The 20,348-nt window shown below is 37.8% G+C and overlaps 1 protein-coding gene across 9 annotated transcripts in view; it reads right to left on the minus strand.

Annotated features, from left to right (window-relative positions):
• Window positions 1–20,348, minus strand: part of KDM5A (lysine demethylase 5A) — a 94,891-nt gene that overhangs the window by 46,707 nt on the left and 27,836 nt on the right. For all 9 annotated transcript variants that reach the window (XM_082738013.1, XM_082738017.1, XM_082738016.1 and 6 more), the window contains 4 exons: window positions 13,206–13,387; window positions 11,201–11,363; window positions 8,556–8,675; window positions 3,922–4,116 (listed from right to left, as the gene is read on the minus strand). In XM_082738013.1, coding sequence (XP_082594139.1) covers window positions 3,922–4,116; window positions 8,556–8,675; window positions 11,201–11,363; window positions 13,206–13,387 — 660 coding nt within the window. The remainder of the gene's footprint in view (window positions 1–3,921; window positions 4,117–8,555; window positions 8,676–11,200; window positions 11,364–13,205; window positions 13,388–20,348) is intronic.

Genomic DNA, 20,348 nt, shown 5'->3' on the forward strand with positions numbered 1-20,348 from the left:
GGTAGTTCTTTTTTTCTTTTATTTTTTTTAAGATTTTATTTATTTATTTGACCGAGAGAGATCACAAGTAGGCAGAGAGGTAGGCAGGGAGAGAGGAGGAAGCAGGCTCCCTGCGGAGGAGAGTCCAATTCGGGGCTTGATCCCAGGACACTGAGATCATGACCTGGGCTGAAGGCAGAGGCTTTAACCCACTGAGCCGCCCAGGCGCCCCAAATAAGTAAAATCTTAAAAAATAAATAATAATAAATAAAAATTAAAAAATAATAAAATATAAAAGGCTAATAAAAAATAAGCAAAGAAAGCTTTTAAGAATATAGATATAACATGAGAATATTAACTATATCAAGTCATAAATTCATTTTTCTCAAAAAATTTTTTTTAAAAAACAAAAAGATTCACTTTTATCTTGTTCTTTCTTCTTCTTCTTCTTTTTTAAAGTTATTTATTTGAGAGAGAAAGCATGAACGGGCAGAGAGACAAAAGAAGAGGGAGAAGCAGACTCCCCACTGAGCAGAGAGCCCACCTCGGAGCTTAATCCCAGAACCCTGAGATCATGACCTGAGCCAAGGCAGACACTTAACTGACTGAACCACCCAGGCAACCCTCTTGTTTCTTATCACAGGTAATTCAAATTAGAAAAAAAAATCTGACCATATAGCAAAAACTCTAATTTCCAAGGTCATAAACTCTTAAAAATAATTAGCTTAGGGGCACCTGGGTGGCTCAGTGGGTTAAAGCCTCTGCCTTGGCTCAGGTCATGATCTAGGGTCCTGGGATCGAGGCCCACATCCAGCTCTCTGCTCAGCAGGGAGCCTGCTTCCTCCTCTCTCTCTGCCTGCCTCTCTGCCTACTTGTGATCTCTCTCTGTCAAATAAATAAAATAAAATCTTTTAAAAAATAATTAGTTTTTAATATTAATATTTACATCATTTGTAGTATGTATAGCTTTATACAGCTTTAAACAGCTATATATAGCTTTGGTTTAAAGATTTTTCCCCCATTTACGCCCATAAAAAGAATGGTGAAATTGATTTTTCTTTTACTTTTCAGATTCAAATTCCTATCTACCACAGTATTTTTCTTCAGCTTAAACCTTTATTTCCTCAAAACTCTTCAAATCTAAGATAGCCCATTATTTGAAATTTTTTAAAAATAGACAAAGTCCTTAATTTTGTGATTATATAAACTTTTCTAACTGAAAATGGTGTTTTCAAGAAAATTCTGATTTTACTGAGAGGAAACAAGGCTTCTGTTACATTCTACCACTTGGGATATGTCAAAAAATAAAGTGTCTTCTCAACCTACCAATTGTTCTTATTATTCTTGGTTACTTGGTTATTAAGTTAGCTAAAACCAATTGTGCCAAAACAGGAGATCTCAAGTTAGTAATCTAATAAGTGGGCTTGAAATCATAAGTGACATATGCAAGAAAATAAACTCTGATCCATACCTCATTCCACATACAAAAATTAACTTGAAACAGACCATACATATAAATGTATGAGCTAAAACTAAAAAATTTCTGGGAAACACAGGAGAAAATCTTCATGATCCTGAATTAAAGATTTCTTAGGTATAGCCAAAAGCCACGAGACAAAAAAGAAAGAATTGATAAACCAAAGAACTCCTGCTCTTCAAAAAAATACTATTAAGAGGGGAACCTGGGTGGCTCAGTGGGTTAATCCTCTGCCTTCGGCTCAGGTTATGATCTCAGGGTCCTGGGATTGAGCCTCGCATCGGGCTCTCTGCTCAGTGAGGAGCCTGCTCCCCACCCCCCCCCCCACCTGCTTCTCTGCTACTTGTGATCTCTCTCTGTCAAATAAATAAATAAAATATTTTTTTAAAAAATACTATTAAGAAAAGGAAAAGACAAGCCACAGACGGGAAGAAAATATTTTCAAATCACCTATCTGGTAAAGAATCTGTATCTAGACTATATAATGAACCCTCAAAATTCAGTAAGAACCCAAGTTTTAAAAGTTAGCCAAAAGATCTGAACAGAATCTTCCCTCAAAGATATATAGACAGTGGGGCACCTGGGTGGCTCAGTGGATTAAAGCCTCTGCGTTGGCTCAGGTCACGGTCCTAGGGTCCTGAGATCGAGTCCCGCTTCGGGCTCTCTGCTCAGTGGGGAGCCTGCTTCCTCCTCTCTCTCTGCCTGCCTCTCTGCCTACTTGTGATCTCTGTCTGTCCAATAAATAAGTAAAATCTTTTTAAAAAAGATATACAGACAGCAAATAAGCACCTAGAAGGTACCCAACATCATTAGTCATTAAAATTAAAGCCACAATGAACTACCACAACAAACCTATTAAGAGTATCTACTTAAAGTTGGGAATGCCTGGGTGGTTCAGTTGGTTAAGTGTCTGCCTTAGGCTCAGGTCATGATCCTGGGATCCTGGGAACAAATCCTGCATTGGGATCCGTGCTCTTGGGGAGCCTGCTTCTCTCTCTCCCTCTGCCTCTCCCCCCCAGCTTGTGTGCTCTCTCTCTCTGTTCAATAAGTGAATAAAAAAAAAATCTGAAGTTAAAATTCCAAGTGTCAGGGAGATTGCAGGACAAGTGGAACTCTCATATTCCTGGCAGAACTGTAAAAACTATTTTGGAATACAGTGTGGCAGTTTGTAGAAAAAATTAAACATACACATGTCATAAGACCCAGTCATTCCAGTCCTAGTATTTATCCAAGAAAAATGAAAATATATGTCAACACAGAAATCTGTTCAGAAATGTTCATAGCAGCTTAACTGGTAACAGGAAAAAGTCTGAAAACAACTAAAATGTTCATTTGTAAGTGAAGATACACTGTGGTATATCCATACAAAAAATACTACAACTACTACTTGGCAATTAAAAAGAATAAACAATTAATACATAAATACATAAATGAATCTCAAAGTATGTTAAGTCAAAGAAACTAAACAAAAAGTATCAACTGTATGACTCAATTTAAGTAAGACACTTTTTAAAAAGGCACAAGAAAGAAAGCAGATTGGTGTTTTCCTGGAAGAGGGTGGAGTGGGAGTAGTGAAGAGGGGGAATGGGACAAGAGGGAAGGATCATACAGGGGCCTAAGAAAATTTTTGAAGGTGATATGTTCATTAACTTGATTGTGACAAAGGTTTAGTTTATTTTAGGCATTCAAAATCCCAACACCTGTGGGAATGGTATGGCCACTCCACTGCCCAGCCACCATCATTGTAAGAAACTCCATCAGAAATTCAACTGGCTTTAAAAAAAAAAAGAAAGAAAGAAATTCAACTGGCTTCCAAACTGGGGGCGGATCCCAGGGGAAAAACAAAACAAAAACAGATCAATCCACCAGTCCACTCTGACAGTTGGAATCACCAGAAGCACAAGTTTTATTCATTTCAAAGCTCAGAGTAAAGGATCTGAACTTTCTTACTTAAAGAAATAATACTGTATGTAAAAGGTTTAAAAAAGGAACATATCTAAGAAATTCTAAATGACAGGATTCCATTTTTTAAAATCTAGAGGTGACATAAAGATTTCTAAAACCTTTCATTTTGTAGAACCAAAATAGCAAGAATAAAAATATACCTTCTCCAGGGTGCCTGGGTGGCACAGTTGGTTAAGCGCCCAACTCTTGATTTCGGGTCAGGTCTTGAGCTTGTGAGATCAAGCCCCGTATCAAGCTTCATGCTCAGCAGCAGAGTGCACTTAAGATTCTCTCTCCCTCTCCCCACTCCATTGTATACTTTCTCTCTCTCTCCCTAAAATAAATAAATCTTTAAACACACACACACACACACACACACACACACACTTTCTCCCAACGTGTGATTTTTGTGCTCATCTTCTAAAGGAATCAAAAATGAAAATGGATTCTTTCTACAAGTTCAATTTTTAGTATATTCCATGAGCTGTATCAAATAGAGAAAATGTGGTCCACAAACTCACCATTTGTACAACAGACTCTCTTAATCTTGTCTCTTCTTCAGTCATGAGAGTCAATTCTTTGCACACCATGGCAGCCAGCCCCACGTCTAAGCATTCCGGATCTGCTGCCATCTTGAAAATGAGTTCTTCATGGGAAAAGACACAGTGGCGCCTTAGCCGTCGGTAGTGATTAACACATTGACGTCCAATGGGCAACTGTAAACAAAATTGTCAAATTAAATTACTTGCTTATAACATATTCCAGAGCAAAAACCAGTACTTAGTCTACAGCTCCTCTGTTTTATTACCAAAAAAGGTAGAATAACAAATTTCATTTGAACATAAAAGGAAATGTAAATATAAAATCTTTATGGCCCAGCAGGAATTTCAAAGGCCTTCCCACAGAAAATTTCTATAATTTGAGATGCTAAGCTTCTAGCCTAAGCTATTGATTTTCTACTCATTATGTACAACAAGAAGTACAGTTCCTTGATACTTAAATGAAAAAGCAAACTCTTTTAGACCACTTTAACATAAGCTGCCTTTAAAGAATAAAGAAAAAAACATTTAGGTAATAAAGGGTTAAGTGGATAGCTTCAGCATGGAAGTTTCCACAGACCAAAAAGCAGAGATGTTATTAAAAGTTTAAAAAAAAAGAAGAAGAAAGAAAAGGGGAGGAAAAAAGCACTACCTTCAACAATTCATATTAACTTTTATTATAAGAACCAAACCAAAAGACAATTTATATAAAGCATCTAGAAATTCTTTTAAAAGGATCAGTCTGGTCTAAAGAGAATCTAAGTGAAATCGTAAGATTATACACTTTATTCTCCCTAAGTGAATAAACAAATCACTAGATGCTCACTTTTCATAATCATCAGATACACCTTTTAGGATAAATTCTGAAAACTTCTTTAACCATCAAGCTTTAAGCCAAATTATGATACTGGTTATACTACATAGGCACACCTTGGAGATACTGTGGGTTGGGTTCCAGACCACCATAAATAAGTATCACAATAAAGTGAGTAAAATGAATGATTTGTTTTTCCAGTGCACATAAAAGTTATGTCTACATTATAGTGTAGTGTTTAGTGTGCAACAGCATTATGTCTAAAAAAACAATGTACACAACTTAACTCAAAAATACTTCCTTGCTAAAAAATGCTAACCATCATCAGAACTTTAAGACGTAATTTCTAATCACAGAGACCAGAACAAATAATAACAAAAAAGTTTGAAATATTGCCAGAATTCCCAAAATGTGATACAGAGACGTGAAGTGAATAAATGCTATTGGAAAAACGGTGCCAACTGACTTGCTCTCAAAACAGTGTTGCCACAAGCTCTCAATTTGTAAAAAATGCAATTATGTGTGGAATGTAATAAAGCAAAGTGCAATAAAACAATGTATGCCTGTACATAAAAACAAACACATATATACACACACATTTCCTCCCTCCTATCTTTCACCAACTTCTACCCTTCTGTCCAGCAGGAAAACCTGGGTAGTTTAAATGGGAGTTTTAGTTTACATTTGAAAACTATGACATAAAAGAGAAAAAATAAGAAAATGGACCTTTAAGAACCTTTAAGAATTCACCTCCATGTTGAAAAAGGCAGAAGACAATCACAGGAATTACATTTTGAGAATATAAGACTATCTCTAAATCAAACATTATTTCCATGCTCTTTTTTTGTTTTTTGTTTTCTTTCTTACGTAGGCTCCACCTCCAGTGTAGAGCTCAATGCAGGGCTTGAACTCAGGACTCTGAGATCATGACCTGAGCCAAAATCAGAGTTGGATGTTTAACCAACTGGGCCACCCAGGCGCACCTACTCTTTTAAAGAAACAGTATTTCGGAGTGCCCGGCTGGCTGAGTCTTTAGGCGTCTACCTTTGGCTCAGGTCATGATCCCAGAGTTCTGGGATGGAGCCCTGCATTGGCGGGGTGGGGGGCGGGCACAGTCCCTGCTCAGCAGGAAGCTTGCTTCTCCCTCTCCCACTCCCCCTGCTTGTGTTCCCTCCCTCACTGTGTCTGTCAGATAAATAAGTAAAAATCTTAAAAAAAAAAAAAAAAAGAAAAGAAAGAATCTTTCCAAAGAAAATAATGATACTGAACTTAGGCATTATCCTATTAACACACAACTCTTCCATTTCCTAATTCATAAATATTTACTTGTTAAACATTTTTTATATAGATTAACAATGGCAAGAAAATATGAAGATCTTAATTATTATACTCTGTAAAGAAGCCACATAAAATAGAACTGATTATATGTTGTGGCTTATAAACTTAGTACCATCAATCACCATATTCCAAATCTAAAGCTACTATAATTTTTCATATCTAGCATATCTCTTCTTTTCAAGAGTTTCAAGGATTTCTACATATACCATCTCAATTGTTTGAGGTTATTAAGAGAATCTTAGTATCTTCACAGACAAGGTAAAAAACTTAGGCACACTTGGGGCGCCTGGGTGGCTCAGTGGGTTAAGCCGCTGCCTTCGGCTCAGGCCATGATCTCAGGGTCCTGGGATCGAGTCCCGCATCGGGCTCTCTGCTCAGCAGGGAGCCTGCTTCCCTCTCTCTCTCTCTGCCTGCCTCTCCATCTACTTGTGATTTCTCTCTGTCAAATAAATAAATAAAATCTTAAAAAAAAAAAAAAAAAAAAAAACTTAGGCACACTGAAATTAAAAGAGTTGCCAAAGGCCACACATCAATAACAGCAAACACATTAAAGGCAGAAACCATCTTGAATTCATTTCTGAATTATCTTTATTTCCTATACTACATCCAGCCAAGAAGCAAATCATAAACATTTTAATAAATGTTAGCTGAAATTTAAAAAATAGACCTCACACCTAAGGGAAAGTCCTAAGCTCAGTCTTGCTCATACTGCTTCCTAAGCCTAATGTTTCAAATTACTAGATCAAATAAGATTACTCATCACGTCATTCATTAACCAAGGAAACAAAAATCATGAAATCATGAATCATGGAATTTAATAAATTAATGTGCCCACAGAAAACACAAGACCCACTATTACTAAAAATATCTCCCCCTTGGGACACCTGCCTGGTTCAGTCGGTTGGCATCTGACTCTTGATTTTGTTCAGGTCGTAATCTCAGGGTCCTGAACTCAACAAGAGATCAAGCCACATGTCAGGCTCTGCGCTCAGCATGGAACCTGCTACAATGATCTCTTCTCCCTCAGGGTGCTCTCTCTCTCTCTCTTAAAATATAAAAACAAAAACTCCCAAATATTGAGAGGAGACCAAAAAAAGATCACAAAATGAAAACTAAAGTCAAAGAGTGTATTATAAATTTGCAGTCTTTTCCCAACCAACATGACATAATCATAACTAGTCACGTTTTGATATCTACCTCATACGAAAAAGCAAAATAGCAATCACTGGCATTATCATTTATTTTATTTTTTAAAAGATTTTATTTATTCCTTTGAGAGCAAGAGATAGCACAAGCAGGGGGAAGGGTAAAGAAAAAGGGAGAAACAGACTCCCTCCTGAGCAGGGAGCCTGATGCAGGACTCCATCCAAGACTCCAGGATCATGACCTGAGCTGAAGTCAGATGCTTAAACGACTGAGCCACCCCAGCACCCTTGGCATTATCAGTTAAACACAAGTATATCCCACAAGAGATCTCAGTACTATAGCTACTCTTTAAGTTTTTTTTTTAAGAAATACAAAAAAACATAAAATGGTAGGAAGAATAAAATCACTTAATTGTCTATAAGAAGGGAAGTAATAAAGGGGTATTTTAAAATAAAAATCTGAGTTAGATACCTGAAAATACAGGTAAAATTAATTCTTAAAAAGATCCAGTTGTCAAAAAGAAAAGATCTAGTTGTCATTATAAAATCCTTAAGTTGCTCAGAGAAGGCAAAGACTAGAGGCACGACAGTCTCTCAGAAAAGAAAGATTCAAAAACTAACAAGTGCTCATTTAAAATTCAAACAGAGGGAGACAAACCATAAGTGACTCTTAATCTCACAAAACAAACTGAGGGTTGCTGGGGGGAGGGGGTTTGGGAGAAGGGGGTGGGATTATGGACATTGGGGAGGGTATGTGCTTTGGTGAGTGCTGTGAAGTGTGTAAACCTGGTGATTCACAGACCTGTACCCCTGGGGATAAAAATATATGTTTATAAAAAATAAAAAATTAATAAAAAAATTAATTAAAAAAACAAATAAATAAAATAAAATTCAAACAGAATGGGGAAAAGAATGAATGGATGAGAAGTAGAGAACTATAAAATCTTCCAAATAAAAATTGCAATGGAAACTCTAACTGAATTCTCTAAATTACAACACCCATTCCAGTCTCTACTAAACTATTCATAAGGGCACCTGGGTAGCTCAGCTGGTTAAGCCACTGCCTTAGGCTCAGGTCACGATCCTGGAGTCCCAGGATTGAGTCCCGCAGTGGACTCCCTGCTCGACAGGGAGTCTGCTTCTCCAGCTAACCTCTCTCCCCTCATGCTCTCTCTCTCTCAAATAAATAAAATCTTAAAAAAAATAAAAAATAAAATATTCATAAATCCTCCCCTCTCCACCTAAGCAAATATGGCCACTAAGATGCATTTTCCAGGGGTGTTAGTAGACGTACAACAGCTACTTGCTATAGAACAGACCCAGTCAGCAGTACAGAAGTTCACAGCTTCAGCAAAGTTGTAGCCCTGGTTAAATCCAGAATGATAGGCACGAGGAAATGTCACAACAAACTCGCCAGCACACTGATTGGTCCTGTACACCTAAATGCAAAGTGGGAACAGGGATACAAAACAAAACAAAATAAAAACAACAAAAAAGAGGAAGAGATTTTATCAGTCACTTTCAGAGGCATTTTCTAAAATTAAAAACAGTAAAGCATTCACCTACCCATATCAGAAAATAATATCAGGGTTTAAGAAGCAGCCTGAACTCTTACCTTCTTTATTTTATTTTTTTTTAAGATTCTATTTATTAATTTGAGAGAAAGACAGTGAGAGAGAACATGAGCGAGGAGAAGGTCAGAGGGAGAAGCAGACTCCCCATGGAGCTGGGAGCCCAATGTGGGACTCGATCCCAAGGACTCCAGGATCATGACCTGAGCCGAAGGCAGTCGTCCAACCAACTGAGCCACCCAGGCGTCCCCGAACTCTTACCTTCTTAAAACAGTCACTGATAACAAGCTACAATAATTCACAACAAGAAGTAGCAGACAGGGCGCCTGGGTGGCTCAGTCATTAAGCATGTGCCTTTGGCTCAGGTCACGATCCCAGGGTCCTGAGATAGAGCTCAAATTGGGCTCCCTGCTCAGACGGAAGCCTGCTTCTCCCTCTCCCACTCCTCCTGCTTGTGCTCCCTCTCTCCCTGTGTCTCTGTGTAAAATAAATAACTAAAATCTTTTTTAAAAACAAATAAAATAAAATTGTAATTGACTTTAAAAAAAAAGTAGCAAATTCTCAAAAAGAAAATGTTACTCTCACTGGGCTACTAGTTTCTGAAATGTGATAAAATTTTTACAATTAAGAGACTTTTTCTTGGGACGCCTGGGTGGCTCAGTTGGTTAAGCAGCTGCCTTCGGCTCAGGTCGTGATCCCAGCGTCCTGGGATCGAGTCCCACATCAGGCTCCTTGCTCTGCAGGGAGCCTGCTTCTCCCTCTGACTCTGCCTTCCACTCTGTCTGCCTGTGCTTGCTCTCGCTCTCTCTCTGACAAATAAATAAATAAAATCTTAAAAAAAAAAAAAGAAAAAGAGAGACTTTTTCTTTTATCCCTTCATCCTTATGTTGTCAGTAACATTAAAAAATGGAATTGCCTCCTACTCTTAGATAATTTTTTGGAAATTAACCAGGTAATTAGCTCACATGTTATATGGCGATAACCTCAAAATCAGTTTTCCTGGATTCCACTTAATTTTATGATAAGATTATGTGTCTTTATTTATTTATTTTAGAGAGAGTATGTGTGCGCTACCCAGCCACCCCAATACTATGTGTCTCTAGAAAAATCCCAGATTCTAGTATAAGTTCACTCTGCTTTCAGCTCAGGTCATGATCCCAGGTCCTGAGATCAAGCCTTATATCCAGCTCCCTTCTCAGTGGGGAGTCTGCTTCCCACTCTGCTCCTCCCTGCTGCGGGCATGCGTATAGCCTATAAGTGCTCTCTCTCACTATCTCTGTCTGAATACTGGGCGCCTGGGTGGCTCAGTCAGTTACAGCATCCAACTCTTGATTTCGGCTCAGGTCATGGTCTCAGGGTCACGAAATCAAGCCTCACATCAAGCTCCATGCTCAGTGCAGAGTCTGCCTGAGATTCTGTCTCTCCTTCTCCCTCTGCCCCTCCCCCCATTCATGCTTGCACACTCTCTCACTCTCTAAATAAAATCTTTTTTAAAAAGGTAAAGCAAAAAAGGTATTCATAGTATTTGATTATCACATATTTACTTATTTGTTTATTTTTTAAAATTTTATTTATTTATTTGCCAGAGAGAGAGAGAGCACACAGGCAGGCAGAGTGGCAGCAGAGGCAGAGGGAAAAGCAGACTCCCGCCGAGCAAGGAGCCCGATGTGGGACTCGATCCCAGGATGCTGGGATCATGACCCAAGCCAAAGGCAGCCGCTTAACCAACTGAGCTATCCAGGCGTCCCTGATTATCACATATTTTAAAAAAAAAAAAAAAGCTGTGAAACCTTTAATGAAGTATGATCTCCAAAGGGTAAGTATTAGTTTCAAGTATCACTTAAAAATACTTTACACTCGGGGCACCTGGGTGGCTCAGTGGGTTAAGCCACTGCCTTCGGCTCAGGTCATGATCTCAGGGTCCTGGGATCAAGAACGCATCAGGCTCTCTGCTCAGCAGGGAGCCTGCTTCTCTCTTTCTCTCTCTCTCTCTCTTTCTCTCTCTGCCTACTTGTGATCTCTGTCAAATAAATAAATAAAATTAAAAAAAAAATACTTTACACTCTGACAAAACAAAGATAATACAGATAATAAATTAGAGTATTATTACTTCACTAGATAATAAAGAATGTAAGATTTTTGTCAAAACCAGGATATAAAGGTTTATTGAAAACAGAAGCCTACTGAATAGGTTGCTACACATAAAGTAAGATTAATACTTTAAAACACCTCTTTCTTACCAAGAAATGTTGTTCCCTTCAGAATATAAATTGTAATTTGGCTAGAAGATGAAATCTTTTGCTTCCAGTTATAAAACAAATGTGTTTCTGTCTAATGAAAAGATAACAGAACCTTAAAATGAAAATACTAAAAGGAGACACAAAAAGACTCACAGGCACACCATGCTCCATCAGTACATTGGGGTTCATGATGGTGACTAACTGATGCAGGAGATCAGGCTGGGACTCAAACAACTCAGGGGCCAGCTCCCTCATCACCTCCTCCAGCTGTTCAGCAGCATGAGATGGCACACCATACCATGTCTTTGGCTCCCCCCTAGCAAAAAGAAATAATTGTTTAGCTAGGTGAGCATGTTACCAACAAGGCCAGAGTCTCTCATTCAAATCCACTGAACTATAATTAATTTTGTCTTGTCCATGGTCACAGATTATATACCCTGAATCTTGGCAAACCAATTCATGAATCTGTTCATAACAGGAAGTAAGGCAAAGTACATAAATACGTAGACACATACTTATCACTACTATTAAAATTAATTCTAAATCAACTTAATTCAATTCAAAGCACATGAACTCTTTAAGGTGGATCAATAAATAGTTTCTTCAAATAGGAAAGGCACTATATGAAAAATAAACATCATTCCAAAGGATACTAACATACTACCTTATTTCCTAAGTCCCCTGGACATTCCCATTATCACCACAATGATCAAATCTGAAGTCAACACTCTGTAGAATACCTTTACATAACTTCACTAAGTTGAATTTTACTAACCTAAAAACTAAAGGGTAGAAACTGTTGAAACCTTGAAAAGAGTTCTATCTACAAATCTTAAGAACCAAAAACTTGGCATCATTAATGCACTAGACTTTAGTGAACTAGAGTTCATTTATAATACGATGCTGTACTTCTAGGAAATAGATTTAGTGAGTCATAGTATTTATAAAACAGCTGAATTTCCTAATCCTAATACAATCCAGTGCTGTCTCCAAGAGAACTTACTGCAATAATGAGAATATTCTTGGGTGCCTGGGTGGCTCATGGTCTCAGGGTTCTGGGATCAAGCCCAGCATTGGGCTCTCTCTCAGCAGGGAGCTTCCCCCTCTCTCTCTGCCTGCCTCTCTGCCTACTTGTGATCTCTCTCTCTGTATCAAACAAATAAATAAAATCTTAAAAAAATAACAATCATAATGAGAATATTCTTTATCTGTGCCGGCCAATACACAGGGCTCTAGTCACCGGTGACCATAAAGTACTTGAAATGCTTCCTGTAACTGGGGAAGTACATTTTTAATTTTACTTAATCTTAACTAATTTAAAAAGCCACATGTAGCTAAGAGTTATCGTATTATACAGCACAGTGATAAAGCAGAGAAATAAAATCACTACAGTTTTCCAATACTGCATAGTGTGATTTGAGCAGTATTTTCCAAATGGAGAAAATCATTTAACTGATGTCATGATAATTTACATGGGCAAGTCAATGAAAGCTGTGGGGGAGCCACAAAAAAATTCAGCCAAAGAATTTAATAAATATGCACATAACAGGCATTTTTAGGGAAAATGGCATTAAAAAGAAAAAATCTTTTAATAACTTCCAATCCTGAAGGTTTAGTCACATCTCAATTATACATACTTTTTTTTTTTAAACTATACATACTTTAAAATCCTACCTTGCATATCAAAAGATATACCAAGGTAATTGCCCCGTATACCAAATTAAGTATCACACGACCTAAAACTACAGGCTCTGATGCATGCTCCATGTACATACTTTAAAAGGGAAGGTGTCTGAGATATGCATACCTTTAGGACCTTCTATGCTTCTCTATATATTACCCTCCTTTGGGTAGGAATAATTTTAAATTCAGTTCTTGCTAATATATCACCTAATATCATTACAACTTTTTTTTTTAAGATTTTATTTATTTGTCAGAGATAGAGAGAGAGAGTACACACAAGCAGGCAGAGAGGCAGGCAGAGGCAGCAAGAGAAGCAGGCTCCCTGCCGAACAAGGAGCCCAATGTGGGACTTGATCCCAGGACCTTGGGATCATGACCTGAGCTGAAGGCAGCGGCTTAATCAACTGAGCCACCCAGGCGTCCCTCATTATACCTTTAAAAAGATTCCTAAGCATGTAACAAAAATCATACATACCAGTGTAAGTAGTTGATTGAATAACTCCAGTGATCTTCAATGTGCCAGCAAAAAGAAGAGAAACACATTCCTACATAGAGCCATGGCACCTTCATACCAGAGATGTCTACATTAATATGTGCAAGAACAGATTGCTCTAGGACAGGCATATTATTCAAATTCCAACCAGAAAGCGCATATTCCTATCAAGAAAAAAAAAAGATATATATGCAAGATCAGAAACGACAAGTGCCCCAATTCCAAGGGAGTCTTCAAAAAAACTAAAAAATGCATGTAGTATTTATAATAATCTAGTCCATCTGTGCTCTTTGCTCTGTAACACATAACTCATGTAACTATCTTATCCAGGTGGTATTCACATTTCCCTTTAATTATTTCAGATCCCTCTGGTTTATCCTGAAAGATAAAAGCATTTTTACACTATTCCTCCCTACCTTATTGGTAAAATAATGTAAGACTCATTTTAATAGGTCAGTATTATATTTCTATTTTACCCCCAGGAGTGTAAGTTCCCAAAATGTTTACCACTATGTTTATAGAATGGTGTCAGATGCTATGAAAACAAAAAATAGTAAGACACTTAATCCTGCATTTATGTCAACACCAAAGACTAAGATGATGCAGAAAGTTACCGCTACCACCCTCACTACAAACATGTCCAGAAATATTAAATAAATTATAACAATAACAAAAACATCTGTTTCATAGAAGAACTCAGAAGAGTAAAGAATTCCCAGTTTCCAGAAACAAAGATAGGAATGAAAGGCAGAATGAAAAAGGAAAGCTATTGTCCCTGAGTTTTCATTGAGGTTTCTAATTGGACGGGACACCAAGTTTCCCAAAAACCTACCCTTGAAGCCGTGAAGTAAAGCCTTAAAGTGCTTATCGTCCTTGTGGAGAGCAATTCTCAAAGTGGGGTCTAGGGAACCTAAGACTATTTCAAGGAATCTGCAAAGTCAAACTATTTTCATAATAACTGTAAGATGTTATTTGCCCTTTTCACTCTCATTCTTACAGGAACATAGTGTGAGTTTTCCAAAGGATACAAGGATATGTGACATCACAACAGACTGACAACAGACTGAATGCAGAAACAGGTAAGAGAATCCAACTGCCTTCTAATAGGAGGTTGATAACCTGCTGAACCTGGATGCCAGGTACTCGAGGGAAGAAGGGAAATTCCTTATTATGTACACTTTCATACATTTGAAACTTTCTATAATACAGCGTTGAAAAATAAAACCTGCAAAGTAAGGGATTTAACAGCCAACGACAACAGTGAAGAGAGAATGTGTCAACTAGAATTCAGATTTGAGAGTATCATCCATAATGTAGCACAAAACAATGAAAACTATATTTGTGATTAAGAGTCGCAGAAGATAGAATAAGAAAGTCCAGCACAGGTTTAAGTAAGAATTCCATTAAAAAATAAAGACATGATTCATACCCTCAATAGGCTTTTTAAAGAAAGCTTTCAGGGGTGCCTGGGTGGCTGAGTTGGTTAGGTGTCTGCCTTCAGCACAGGTCACAATCTCGACCCAGGATCGAGCCCCAAATCAGGCTCCCTGCTCAGTGGGGAGTCTGCTTCTCCTTCTCCCTCTGTCTCTCACTTTATCTCTCTCTCAAATAAGTAAAATCTTAAAAAATAATAAAAATAAAAAATAAAAGAGGCTGTCAGTTATTTAATATTTTATTTATTTATTTGAGAGTGAGCAAGACACAGTGTGCATGAGTGGGGGAAGGAGCAGAAGCAGCAGACTCCCTGCTGAGCACAAAGCCTGATGCAGGGCTCAGTCCCAGGTCCCTGAGGATCATGACCTGATATGATGTCAGACATCTAGGCAACTGAGCAGCCCAGGCGCCCCCAAAGCTTTCCACAATTACTACTCCATATGCTTTTTAGTTGGTTGGTCTGCTGATTGCCTGAAAACATAATGAATCACTTGAAGAGATAAGGCCTACATACAAAGTTTCAAGACAAGGCTGTATAGGGACGCCTGAGTAATTCCTGAGTAATACCCTGCTCAGCTGGGGATCTGCTTCTCCCTCTTCCTCTGTACCTCCCCCTGCTTGTGCTCTCTTTCTCTCTCTCTCTCAAATGAATAAATAAAAATCTTAAAAAAAAAAAAGACAAGGCTGCATATATTAAACTCCAAATACAGATAAAAGAGCAATTTCTTTAATTCTTCAGAGGACAATAGTAATCAGTATGGGTTTGCATCATTAAGAAAACTTCTATGAAAAGGAAGAAGCAGAGTACAGCTTGGAAAAAATAGATAAGCTTTCACAGTAAATGACGGAGGGACCAAAAATATACTGTTCTGACAGGTGAAAGGGAAGAGTAGAATAGTCCTGCTCAGAAATACAGGAAATAAAATTAGAAAAGAAGAATCTTGGACCTTTAATCTTATGTTTCAAACTAAGAAGCTTGGATTTTATCCTATGTTCAGAAGAGAAATAAGACAGAATTTGAAAAATGAAGCAATATAAACATAGTATCTTCAGTATTTTTAAACTTTTGATTATGGAAAATTTTAAACCACTTCTAAACTTTTAAACTACTTTACAAAAAAAAAAAAAAGAAAGTAGACAGAATTGCATACTAAACTCCCAAAGACCTTTCGACCTTAAAAATTTTTTTTAATTTTTTAAAAAAGATTTTATTTATTTATTTAACAGAGATCACAGAGAGGCAGGCAGAGAGAGAGGAAGGGAAGCAGGCTCCCTGCTGAGCAGAGAGCCCAATGCAGGGCTCAATCCCAGGACCCTGAAATCATGACCGGAGCTGAAGGCAGAGGCTTAATTTAACCCACTGAGCCACCCAGGTGCCCCTGACCTTAAAATTTTAAATAAAAGCAATAATAAAAAAGATTGCAGAGAGAAGCAGTAAGCAGAAAATGGTTACCATAACAGGCCTAAGACTGCTTTTCTTCAAAGAGCCTGCTTAAAGTTCTGTCAGCTGGCATATGCAAACTTACATCATCAACAGTTCCCTCCACTAATACAGAGTGATTCACAATGCCTAGGCTATACAATGAGGTTTACATACACCTGCTTTCCTTCTGGGAGTCTGCGGTGTTAGTATGTGTTGAGTAGAGGATGCCTTCGTCACCATGTTCCTATAAAACCTTGAGCACTAAGTCTCTAATGAGCTTCTCCGGTAAGCTAATACTTCATACACACTGTCAATTTGATACTAGTGCATCCTGTGTAACTCCATTGGAAGAGGACTCTCGGAAGCTTCTACCTGGTTTTCTCTGGACTTGGACCATGCATCTTTTCCCTTTGTTTATTCTGCTTTGCCTTCTTTCACTATAATAAATCATAGCCATGAGTCCTCCCAAAAAAATCACTGAACCTGGAGATGGTCTTAGGGAGTCCCAACACAAGTGGTCATTTATGTAAAACTATGGTAATCATCCCAACATGATATGATAGGACCTAGAGAAGGATGGTGGTAGTGGGTATGAAAAAGAAGGCAATCCTATAGAAAATAATGAAAAGTGAATTAACAGGATTTAATACGGAGCAAAGACAAGAAGGAAAAAAAATGTTCCCAAGGTTTCAAGTCCTATGCCTCTTTTTATTTCTTAGAAGTTCTGTTGATAAGCACACTGTACTCATAAGATAAATACGTTAACTTTGGAAGTACTTTTCCAGTAAACTATGATACCAGAGAAATATGCTATCAGATATCAACAGTTAACCCATATAGAAGTTCAACAAAAATGTACAACTCCTGGTGAAAAGCTGCAGTTATCTACTATTCTAATACAGTAACTTTTAGAGAGGAGTAATGAACCGATCTAAGTATTAAAAAGTCTGAAGTGTTTGGTTTTTTTTTTTTTAAAGAGAGAGAGAAAGAGAACATGTTGGGGGGGGGTGCCACAGAGGAAGGGAGAATCCTGAAGCAGACTGCCGCTGAGTGGGGAGCCCAACTCAGGACTTAATCTCACCACCCAGAGATCATGATCCAAGCTGAAACCAAGAGTCGGCCACTCAACTGAATGAGTCACCCAGGCACCCCTAAAAAGTCCAAAGTTTGGGGCACCGGGGTGGCTCAGTGGGTTAAGCCTCTGCCTTCAGCCCTTCAGCTCAGGTCATGATCTCAGGGTCCTGGGATCAAGCCCCATATCGGGCTCTGTGCTCAGTGGGGAGCCTGCTTCCCCCCACCACCACTTGCCTCTCTACTTGTGATCTCTGTCTGTCAAATAAATAAATAAAATCTTTAAAAAAAAAAGTCCAGGGGCACCTGGGTGGCTCAGTGGGTTAAAGCCTCTGCTTTCAGCTCAGGTCATGATCCCAGGGTCTTGGGATCAAGCCCCAGATCGGGCTCTCTGCTTGGCAGGGAGCCTGCTTCCTCCTCTCTCTCTGCATGCCTCTCTGCCTGCTTGTGGTCTCTATCTGTCAAATAAATAAATAAAATCTTTAAAAAAAAAAAAAGTCCAAAGTTTCATACACATTGTCTAATTAGTCCTTAAAATCCCTTTGTAATAAAAAACACAATTGCTTAGAAAATAAATGGCAAATCCATGACTCAGTCTGTATCATCTGTCTCTGCATACTATGGTTGGTTACAACCCAGCATTTCTGCAGATCCTTTTCTTTTTTTAAGATTTTATTTATTTATTTGACAGAGACACAGCGAGAGAGGAACACAAGCAGGGGGAGTTGGAAAGGGAGAAGCAGGCTTCCAGCTGAGCAGGGAGCCCAATGTGGGACCTGATCCCAGGACCCTGGGGATCCTAACCTGAGCTGAAGGCAGATGCCCAGCAAGTGAGCTACCCAAGTGCTCCCCTCCACATTCTTATAAGAACGTGAATAGAGCAAAAACAGAAATAGATAAATGAATATTCATTCAAAACTCACACATGGAAAATTATTTATATTATTAATATTAATCACTGAGGTTTGACACTGAAAACAATCTTTAAAAACTCTATGACCCGGGCGCCTGGGTGGCTCAGTGGTTAAAGCCTCTGCCTTCGGCTCAGGTCATGATCCCAGGGTCCTGGGATTGAGCCCCACATCGGGCTCTCTGCTCAGCAGGGAGCCTGCTTCCTCCTCTCTCTCTGCCTGCCTCTCTTCCTACTTGTGATCTCTGTCAAATAAATAAATAAAATCTTTTAAAAAAAGAAAAAAGAGTATGTAAGGGGAGCCTGGGTGGCTCAGTCAGTTAAGTATTCAACTCTTGATTTCAATTCAGGTCATGATCTCAGGTTGTGAGATGGAGGCCCCCATCAAGCTTCATGCACAGCAGGAAGTCTGCCTGAGGTTCTCTCCCTATCCCTTCCCCCTCTGTGCACTCTCTAAATATAAAAGAACAAGTCTTTAAAAAATATTTAAAAAACAGTAAGTAAAAAGGAATATGTAATTCTGTATGTATGATGTATAAAGGCTTATATAGATATAGATCTGGAAGGATGCACTAGAAGATAAAATAGGGTCTTCCTCTGTCACACTAGAGACTTGGGTATAAGGGGTACTTTTTTTAAGATTTTTTATTTATTTACTTGAGAAAGAGTGCGAGCAGTGGAGGAAGGGAAGGCAGAGGGAGAGCAAGAAACAGACTCCCTGCTGAGCAGGGAGTCCAATGCAAGGTTCATTCCCAGGACCCCAAGATCATGACCCAAGCCAAAGGCAGATCCTTAAATGAATGAGCCACCCAGACGCCCCAGGAGAGAGATTTTTTAATTGTGAAGAACTTCCAGCAGTGGTTAATATGAAGAGATTGGGCAATTCTCCTCCACAGACAACAAAGATAAATCTGGACAAAATTACCAAAACCACCATTTCAAGGCACTTGAAATAAAAAGAAAAAAAAAATTGAGAACCATTTACTGTTAAAAGACTAAAAGAAGGCTGAATAAAAATGTTCCCAAATAAGCAAAGACTGAAAGAATTTATTGCTTAGATACCACACTAAAATAAAAGCAGTCCTCCAGACTGGAAGAAAATGAACCCGAAAGGCAACCTGGATCCCACAGGAATAAATGAAGAGCATCAGAAATCGTAAATTTGTGAGCAAATGTGTAACAGGGTGTATGTGTATTTTTTCCTTTTCTCTTTTTTTTAAATGCAAAATGGTTTAGAGTAATAATTATACTGCTATGTTTTTGTATTTATACATGTACATATAATGTATAACAATACACAAAAAGAAAGTAGGAAATGAAAAGATATTGTTTCTAAGTTGTTATATGCACCAGAATTAAGTCAATATTAACATGAAGTAGGCTGCATAGAAATGTACATTCTCAATAAAACCATTTAAAAAAAATGTATATTATAATTATTAAAATCACTAAATAATTAAAAGGATCCAACCAAACAAAAAATAATATGGAGAAATTAATATGATATTATAAAAAGTATCTGTTTAACACTAGAAAATGGCCATAAAGGAGAGATAGAGGAAGACATACAAAATCACAAAATGGCAGACATACATCAGTATCAATAATTATGTTAAATGTAAATGAACTAAATAACTCCAATCAAAAGGCAACCCTCAGACTAGGTTTAAAAAAAGCAAATCCAGTCATATGCTGCCTGGAAGAGACACACTTTAGATCCTAAGGTAAAAACAGCTTCAAAGTGAAAGAACGGGAAAAGATATACCTTACAAACAGTAATCTTAAGAGAACTGGAATGGCTGGATATACTTTTAACTGTATATCCTATTGTACTATATAACCCTTTTTTTTGGTTGTTTTTTTAACCATGTGTAACTCTTTTAATAGGAAATAAAACTATTAATCACTGCCAATTCTAGAGGGAGAGAAAAAGTAAAAAGAACCAAAATAATGAGAAAAGGAAATGATCATCTTAATTCAGCTTTGTACATAGAGGTTTATCACTAATGCAAGAGGATTCCATTGTACGTTACAGCTTAAACATATTTGAAAACCTACCTGCTCAAGTACTGAAAGAAACTTAATTTTGGGCCTATCAATGAAAAAAATTCTTTAAAAAAATTAAAATTAAAATTAAAAAGTACTCTTAAAGCACCTTCTAGATTCTCAAACAGAAAGAGGCAAAAAGTTCTTTTAACTGGAATCATAGTTTTAAACTAATTAAATTGGTTTTAAAATGCAAAGTTAAACTTTGTTTTAAATTTCTTTTAAAGCTTGAGTGCTAGTA

The sequence above is a fragment of the Mustela nivalis genome (assembly GCF_964662115.1).
Source record: "Mustela nivalis genome assembly, chromosome: 7".
Lineage (NCBI taxonomy): Eukaryota > Metazoa > Chordata > Mammalia > Carnivora > Mustelidae > Mustela > Mustela nivalis.